This window comes from Neltuma alba, unplaced genomic scaffold, assembly GCF_004799145.2.
Source record: "Neltuma alba isolate B1F8T4 unplaced genomic scaffold, ASM479914v2 tig00002735_pilon, whole genome shotgun sequence".
Classification (NCBI taxonomy): Eukaryota; Viridiplantae; Streptophyta; class Magnoliopsida; order Fabales; family Fabaceae; genus Neltuma; species Neltuma alba.
The window spans coordinates 25047-34922 of NW_021632992.1; the positions used below are offsets into that span (position 1 = coordinate 25047).

At 34.3% G+C, this 9876-nt stretch overlaps 1 protein-coding gene across 1 annotated transcript; it reads right to left on the reverse strand.

The window, feature by feature from the left end:
- Positions 1–1417: 1417 nt before the first annotated feature.
- Positions 1418–3302, reverse strand: LOC114736472 (cytochrome P450 CYP82D47-like). Its single transcript, XM_028924316.1, has 2 exons — positions 2352–3302; positions 1418–2111 (listed from the first exon to the last, which is right to left on the reverse strand). Exons 1-2 carry the CDS (start codon positions 3300–3302, stop codon positions 1500–1502), a joined length of 1563 nt encoding a protein of 520 aa, XP_028780149.1. The 3' UTR covers positions 1418–1499.
- Positions 3303–9876: the final 6574 nt, after the last annotated feature.

A 9876-nucleotide genomic window follows, 5' to 3' on the forward strand; every position in this document is an offset into this window, starting at 1 on the left:
TTGCTTCGCCTTCTACCACTAGATCAAAACTATTAAGATTTAATAAAAGTAAAATCAAAAACTCAGATCTGATAAAATTTACGAATTTCAGGCTGTCAAACCACAAAAACTATAAAACCCATGAAAAGAATGGAGAAAAAAGAGTGAAAAACTCACAAATAAGAATGAAAATGATAATGCAACGGGAACAGCGACAGCAATGACAATAACAACAGCAACGATGATAGAAGAATATGGCAAAGATGGTAGAAGTAAAGGATAAAGGCCAGCAACAGTAGAAGAAGGGAGAAAATCGAGTGAGGAGGTAATAGGAGACTATGAGCTCTGACTCTGAAAAGTGAAAATTATCATGGGATGGATAGGGTTTTAAAATTCTAATAGACTTTTTAAAGCGGATATTTAAAAAACCATCTTGAAAAGTAAAATTTACTTCCCTATATTTATAAAAATACCACCGTTATTTTTTTTACAATGTTTTTTCTAATGACCATCGTAAATTAGTGTCGTGAAAGCTTTTTTTTTTGTAGTAGCGTGAGAACAAGGATTAAAGATTAGAATTAGGATTTGAGAAAAACCATTAAAGAGTGTTTAGTATGAATAATTTCTTATTATATAGGATTAGGCAGTCCCATATAAATAGAATAGGGGGATACCACCTCATCTCATGGTATTCCCCAATCCACATAATATAGATTTGTTAAGTCATAAGTAACAACCAATCACTCATACTAAATATTCTTTTAACATATTTTTTTTTTTCAATTTTTATCCCTCATTTTCAATGTGTGGTATCAAATGGGATCTAAGTGTTCTTTTCTTTTTGGTGGAAGAGGAGTGAATATATACAATTAGTATTCTATATTTGCAAAAGCAGAACCATCGATTGATAAGAATATCCATTTCTCTGCGCGTGATAAAATTTAGTTTTACCCTGATGTTCACCGGGAAAGAAGAAAATTAGTGTGGCCCTCAGTTGAAGTCTGACATGGATTTGGGCAGGTTGATGTCAAAACTAGGTTGTCCTGTCTTCCAAATGGCAGTGGCAAGCAAATGTGCATATTTGTTTCTTTCTTTTTTTTTTTGGGTTAAAGTATTTAAGAAAAATATCCCAATTCAAGATTTGATTAAAAAATTAATGTTAAATAAAAAAGAAGTTGAAAAAAATATAAAATTCGGGTAGTAAAACCTGGAAGATTAAATAGGAATCAGGTTATTGTTTGACATTAATCATCTAGTCAAGTCTTCATTTGTTATTCTCCCTTCACCAGTAGGAAAAGTTTACATAACTCGCATCAATAAACGTCGGAAAATGATAGTACAAAATCAAACATCTCTGAGCCACTAGTCGCATGTTTATCATGCAGATACTGATGCATGCACGACAACCCAACAAGAACAATCATGCCTAAAACGGTACAAACAAAAGGAAAAAAAAAGCTAGGCTTCACGTAGCTCCACTCACTTAAAAAAAGTTACAGTAGCGAAATACATCCATGGAGTTAAAATTTAAGGCGAGGAAGAAGAAGAACCTCAAGTGGGGTTGCCTTTACATTTGTCAAACCAGTGCTCATAGTCATGTCCACGGGTTCCTTAGAGGGAGTAGACATTTCAAAACTCTGCAAAAGTGTAGCCAATGTAAGATGCATCATCTGTAGTGCTAATGACATGCCAGGGCATGATCTCCTTCCTGAGCCAAATGGAAGAATCTCATAGTTTTGGCCCCTCACATCAATATCCTTATGACTAGATAAGAATCTTTCGGGTTTGAAGCTATGAGGATCTGGCCAAACATGCTCGTCACGGTGTATTTTCCATATGTTCACCATCAACTGTGTGCCTGCAGGAACGTGATGACCAGAGGACAGCGTGCAATCCTCTATTGCCTCAAGAAAATTAATGAGTGTACTGGCAGGATAGAGACGTAAGCATTCTTTTACAGTGGCTTGTAGATAGGGTAAATTCTTAATGTCAGATTCTTTCACTAGGATTTCTCTCCCTATTTGGATGTCTAGTTCATCTTGAGCCTTCTTCATCACTCTTGGATTGTTAAGTATCAGACATAAAGCCCATGTTATTGCCACCATTATGGAGTCAGCTCCTGCTATCATATTCTGCAGCAGAAGAACTAGTCATAAATTAACTCGTTTTTATAACATGAAAGAGAAACAACTCTCTTATTTTTCTCTCCGGCAATAGGCATTGTTCACACAAGAACTTATAGGCCCTCCAAGAACATAGATTCCTTGTGCAGCGCATTAAATCAATAATAAAAGTTATCTGCGGCCCACTAAATCAATAATCAGAAGAACAAAAACACACAAAATAGGGGGAAATCAATTCAAGAAACTCACCAAGCTAGTAGCCTTGATAATAGTATCAGAGTCAAAAAAAGGAATTGGGTTTTCCTGTAGGATCCTCAGCATCACATCCATGAAGTCTTGTTCTTCCCGTGCCTGCTCGCCTAATAGTCTTCTCTGTTTGTGTTCCTCCAACCACCCGCCAATGAGTTGGTCCAATGCCTTAGCCGTCTTCTTCATTTTCTTTTTAACACCATTCATATCCCACCACTTGAGCAATGGGACTGCATCAGATACCACAGGATCCCCAAATAGATGTATTAAATCCCTAATCACTTTCTGGCAGTACTGTGCCTCACCATCCTCAGAGTTTGCTCCAAAGTATCTCTTACCTGCCACCATTCTTAGAAGAACATTTAAACACAAATTTCCAAACCATTGCTTCATATCCACGAAAACCCCATTTTCAGGGCATCCTTTGCTTGACCATAAGTTGTACAACTCTTTTACTGCAATCTCCACCTCAGTAGTTCTCATATGTTTTAATTTCTCAAGCCTATGGTTTGATAGAAGCTCAATTGTTGCTATCTTTCTCAACTCACGCCAGTAAGGGCCGTAAGGTGCAAATCCAAACATCGCACAGTCATAGCCTAGAAGCTTTGAAGCAGTAACGATAGGTCTGCCGGAAAATACTCTGTCATGTACAGTGAAACACTCTTTGGCCATTTCCCAACTGCTCAATATGAGGACCTTGCATGAACCCATCTTTATGGTAAAAGCAGGTCCATACTTGTCAGCCATGGCAGCTAGTGTTTCATGAAACAGTTGATCCCTGCCAAAAAGATGAAGATGGCCAACAATAGGCAATGCCCCGCTTGCTTGAGGAGCACTAGAGGCCCTAGAGTCATCTGTAAGCCATCTCCTGAAGTAGTAAATAAAGATGCAGACTAGAGCGACAAGCAAGCTGATGATCAATGTTAGTGAGAATGGGAGGGAATCCTCCATTACATATGATAGACTGAAGATAGAGAAGTACAAGGAACAATTGATGAGATCCTTTTCTGTGTTTTATTATGTAATGGATCCCCATCCTGCTTTCCCATTTCTTTATTTTGTAATTTCGAAAATTATACTGTCTTTTTCTCTACTGTGGTGGGCAGGCTTTGACTTTCTGCAATGCAATATCTGACTGCCATTGGCGGCTTCCACTATGAAAGTAACTAAATGATATAATACAGATTCGGATAATGTCGTGTGTGGTAAAAAAATTCTGAGTTATCAGCAATTATTTGACTTGGTGAGAAGTGTGAAGATTTTGGTTTGGTCCAGACAGCTCATAGAAAAAAATTATACTCAGTATTAAAGGATTAATATAACTCATAAGCGCTTGCATAGATTCATTTCGAACAAGAGCAGGGAGAAGAGAGGTTTTTCTTTTCTTATGGGAAAAAATGTGAGTGAGTTTAGCTTTAGGAGTCAAGACAGATAGATCTCATGATATAAAAAGTACTCATAAACATTACTTACAATGCACTCATCAACGTACAGCTTTTCATTTTGACAAAGGCATTCTTGCCCACACTCTTCTAATATGTAAGCAAGAGAAAAAGAATCTCATAACAAATACTACCTCCAGTCCTATTTATAAGAGCTAGTTGACTAATTTGAGGAGATTAAGAAAAAAAGTTAAGTTAGTAGTTTATAATAAATATGTATTGTCTTTCCTAAAATATCCTTAATAATCAAGTGTATTGGCTAGAACTATTATTGTTAAAAGGACTATCTTGAAAAAAAATATATAAATATGACAGACAAAGTGGATTGAGGTTTTTTATTTAAAACCAAAATAAAAGTCAAACAAAGTCTTATATTAAAGATCAAAAGCAGTACTACATACAGTCCTTAATATAAGATGTACTAGATCTTATATCAAATATTCGAAATAGTATGAAGGAAAAAGAGGATGTTTTAACAAATTTGTAGTTCTCTTTTTGGGCAAGTACAAATTTCTGATTGAGAAACTCTGTGATTCCAAAAAGTGAGATGAATTATTTCTAGGAACATAAAATGATGAACGGGTCTTTTGTAAACGTTGACTTTGATGCGAAGCAAATGCTAAAGTATCATGTTGGTGATTGTGCATGTACCTTGTTTAGTTCTATTTCTTCATCATGTCTCAATCTCAACGAATTTATTTTATATCAAAATATTAAAAAAAAATGAATTTGCTTTAGAGCAAGAGGTGGGCATGACATGTTAGCCTCAACTAAAAAATATGATAAGGGTAAGGAAAAGTAAATTATAATAAAATGTTATTATTCAATTATTGATTAATAATATAAAACATGGTTGATTATAATATCAACGGGATAAGGTGGAGTGAAAGAATGGAACTTTAATATTCATATGAGATAACAGTGAATTTAAAAAAATTAAAAATAAAATTCTTTTTAAATGATCGAATGTGACCCTTGTTTCTTTAAATTTTTGTTGATGTTATCAAAAAATTTTGCTACTCAGAACTAGTCAACGGACTTGTTGGGCGTCTAATGGCAGCTCATGAGCATTATATGAAAGGGTGAATAGGACCATCGAGAGTTGGACTGGGAGACTGGGTATTTTTTATTGGTCAAAAGCAGAAATTCGTTCACTTATCAGCAAGAAAGTTCTTTACAGGCTTTTTTACTCAGATATGATGAACAGTAAAAAATTTACTCAGATATGATAAGATCAAAACTATTTACTAAGATACTACACCTGAAATCGTTCAGACCGTGAATAACTTTAAATTTGTACAGAACTCGTTCTTGGTCTGAACAACTTCTGTGGGGCCTACATTATAAAATAAAAGTTGTTCTTGGCCCGACCAATTTCAATGGGACCCACAATCCATATTTGTCTTATGCTCCATGTGAAATTGCTTCCTTCCATGCCTTTTCAATTTTCATTTGACTAGACCATACTTTTGTTTTTTCCTGCCACACGCAAAGTCATTCAAGAAGTAGTCTTTCATTGTTTGAAGCTCAACTCACACGTAAGAATTCATTCCCTACATATTCCCATCAGTATAGGACTCAGAGAATGGTCATTCATTGTCTTCAGCTTTGTTTTGGCATGTGAGTGCATAGTGTAAAATTTTGGTCTATATAATGGTATTCGACATCCCCACTCTATCTACCTTCTCATCACTTCTCAAATTGTTCTTAAACTTGGCCGATTCCTTCCATTCTTCTTTCTCCTTCCACACTTTTCGTGTGAAGTAGGTGGTGTGTACGGTCTTGCAATTGTATACATTTTATCTCAACTTGAAGCTTAATTTTTCTTCTGAATAAGGTACATTCTTTTGATTGAATGTTTTAAAAAAAATTTTGGTATGTATTTTGCTAAATGATGGGTAAAAATTTTATATTTAGTCATTTTTACATGTTGAGTTTGTTTTGATTAAAAAATATAGACATATAATTAATTGTCATGTAAAATAAATTGTAGTTTACTTTTTTATAATCTGATTAAATATATAACTATTTCTTTAGTAGATAGTGTTTGAGTAAATATGTAGTCAGATTAAATATGTATCTGGTTAGATAATATTTGGTTGTGAGCTTAGTCTGGTCTTATATTTGGTGAAAACTAGCACTAAATAGTATCCAAATTTTCCTGATAAAAAGAGTACTGATGGTGGGATTAATAATAATGAAAGAGAGGAGTTTTTTCATTTAATATTTGGGGAAAATTAGAGAGGAGGACTTAGGAAAAACAATATTTATTAAAGATAATCATAAAAATTATAATTATTTAGGGAGACCAAATAATAAAATATAAATCTAAAAAAATTACTCAACAGTAATGGCTAATTGTTTTGTCATATTAAGTAATTACAGTTTTTAAATAACTAGTGTGAAATAGTTATTAACATTTATTTTTGTTTTCAATCATAAGGATGCTTTTTTAAGTCACTTAAATGGTACCTAATGTAAAATTACACAAGTGCATTTATTATAAGCTTATCATTATTCAACGTAGATGTACCTTTATGTGCTAGTCAAAGAATAATTATATTCCTTTTAGCCTTTAATTTCTAAAATGTATACAATTGCAAAACTGCACACACCACCTACTTCACACAAAAGTATGGAAAGAGAAAGAAAAATGGAGGGAATCGGCCAAGTTTAAGAACAATTTGAGAAGTGATGAGAAAGCAGATAGAGTGGGAATGTTGTATGCCATTATATAGACCAAAATTATACTATGCACTCACATGCCAAAACAAAGCTGAAGACAATGAATGACCACTCTTTGAGTCCTATACTGATGGGAATATGTAGGAAAGGAATCCTTACGCGTGAGTTGAGCTTCAAACAATGAAAGACTACTCCCTGAATGACTTCGCATGTGGCAAGGAAAAACAAAAGTATGGTCTGGTCAAATGAAAATTGAAAAGGCATGGAAGGAAGCCATTTCACATGGAACATAAAACAAATATGGATTGTGGATCCTACTGAAATTTTTCAGACCAAGAACGACTTTTATTTTCTGATGTGGGCCCCACAGAGGTTGGTTAGACCAAGAACGAGTTCTGTACAAATTTAAAGTTGTTCACGGTCTGAACGATTTCAGGTATAGTATCTTAGTGAATAGTTTTGATCTTATTGTATCTGAGTAAATTTTTTTACTGTTCATCGTATCTGAGTAAAAAAGCCGGTCTTTACATCAGTTAACCAACACCTGATCTATCCTATGAACTACCAAGAGCATCAGACTGCAAAATCTTAAAAAGAGGGGTTGGGGGGAAAAAGGACCATCCACCACTAAACAACCCCTTTAAAGCTTCCCTGGCAAGCCAATTTGCTGCCATATTACCAGAACGAGGGATGTAGACCAAAGAGAGCTCCTGACATCTCTCAAAAACAGCTGCAAGTTCTTCAACCAAAATTCCAGCACACCAGTAGGTTGGGAGAATGAGTTAGTCCCTTACAACATGTGTTAAAAACCAAAGTTTGAATTCTCATCGAGAAATATGTCTGCATTTAATGCCCAACAATAGTAGCCAAAAAAAGGTCAATAGGAAGGGAAAAATTTAGATAGTTTTTTTTTTCCTCACTTTGATATGCACGTATTAGTCGAAGTATTCGTTAGTTTTTTTTTTCCTCACTTTGATATGCACGTATTAGTCGAAGTATTCGTTATATTACAATGTCATATTATCCTTTTTTGAAAATATAATAATAAGCACCCAAAACACTATACCCTTCATAATTGGGGATAAAGTTTGTTTAGTAAGACTTGGAATATAATTATATTAAAAGATTAATTTTGTGCCACAGGATCCTCCTATCAGAGATAATTTTGTTTGAGACATTGTCAAACACTAAATATCAACATATCTCCTAGTAGAAATTCAAACTTTAATTTATTATGTTGTGAGTGATTAGCCCATTTTGTTATATCCAATCCATTGTTAATTTTGTGCCATATTTAAAAGGGAAAATTTCATTCAAGGACCGCTGAAGGCAATTAACTTCTAAAAGCCCCCAAAACAATCTGAAAAGCCACTACAGGACCGTGGGGGCAAATTGAAATTAATTTCAAAACCAAAAAGACAGTGTTGCCCCTCAAACTATTACTCTGAAATTTGAAGTCTTTTCTCTCTCTCTCAACTCCCGATATCTGAAGCCCCTCTCCCTCACTCTAAAAATTTCAGTTTATGCGGCGAAGGAGATCGCTCCCCTCACCTCGCTACTGTTAAATATTTATTTGTGCAGTATTTGTGATCCATGCTACTAGTATTCCGTCAGCCAAAACAAACAATGTGATCCTGTGAACAGTCAGTAATATATGTGTTTTATCTTTTTCCCTGTTTGTTTGTTATGCTGCTGCTTGTTGTCACGCACTTGAAGCACTTTGTACTCATGGAGCTTGGAACAATACGGATTTTCTTAGTTAAATAAAATCATTATTTTGAGTTTTCATTGACGCACCGGTGTCAATCTATTGACGGTACTTATTGCTGTATCACAGGAATAATACACTTCACTAAAGTTTGAGTTGTGGTGGCTCATTACTCATAAAAGAAATACGCAATCAGCTGCTATTACAAACTATTTTAATAGATAAAGACAACAAAAAACAAAGCAATGACATAGCAATTATTATATTTTTATTTCAAATGTAATTTAAGCTATTTTAGAATGTGTTAAAATTTATGTATGGAGAATTTGCACAATTTCTGTTTTAGAGAATATACAATGAGTAGGTTACATGTCAATTAATTACAATTTGCTGTCTTTCCCCACTAACTTGCAAGTATGTGATGTACTATTGACAACTCGAATTAGAAAATTTGCAATAAGGATACGTTGATTAACACTTTGATGTCATGGGTATTTGGTTGTCATATTGGCAATTAGAATTAGAAAATTTACAATAAAGATACATTGATTCACAAGAGAAACTCGTCCATTTACAAATAGGCTAATATAACTAAAAAAGTCATATATGATTATTCACAAGTCTGGGAGGAATCATTTACAACTGAAATTAGAAAATTTGCAAATAGGATATGTATATTAATAAGAATAACACATCCATTTGTAAGTGAGCTAGTTCAATTAAAAAAGTTTATCACAAGTCTGAGAGCGAGGGTTCACAAGTGAAATTAGAAAATTTGCAACACGGATATACTCGTTAATAATAGAAATATGTCATTTTGCAAGTAGATTGATTTCATTCAAAAAATTAAACACATCAATTCACAGGTCTGGAAGTGATTGTTCACAAGTGGAATTAGGAACTTTGCAATAAGGATACATACATTAACAATAAAAATACGTTCATTTGCAAGTCGATTAATTTGTTCATACATTTATATAGTCGCTGGCTAGTTTAAGTTCAGTACTTAGGGCAGTTTACCTCCAAGTACCATCATGAAATTCTCCATCTATTCATAGCACTATACAAAATAAATTGCTTATAATCCAGAGCATCGGCTTATTGTGCACAGATTCAACACGCATTTCCATCAGAAATTTTTCTTTGAATAAGTTTAGATCTTTTGGATTAACAACTGATTATAAATTATTTTAAAAATATTATTTTTATTTAACTAAGAAAACCCGTATTGTTCCAAGCTCCATGAGTACAAAGTGCTTCAAGTGCATGACAACAAGCAGCAGCATAACAAACAAACAGGGAAAAAGATAAAACACATATATTACTGACTGTGCACACGATCGCATTGTTTATTTTGGCCGACGGAATACTAGTAGCAATGGATCACAAATACTGCACAAATAAATATTTAACAGTAGCGAGGTGAGGGGAGCGATCTCCTTCGCCGCATAAACTGAAATTTTTAGAGTGAGGGAGAGGGGCTTCAGATATCAGGAGTTGAGAGAGAGAGAGAAAAGACTTTAAATTTCAGAGTAATAGTTTGAAGGGCAACACTGTCTTTTTGGTTTTGAAGTTAATTTCAATTTGCTCCCACGGTCCTGCAGTGGCTTTTCATATTGTTTTGGGGGCTCTTGGAAGTTAATTGCCTTCAGCAGTCCTTGAATGAAATTTTCCCTATTTAAAAAGCCTC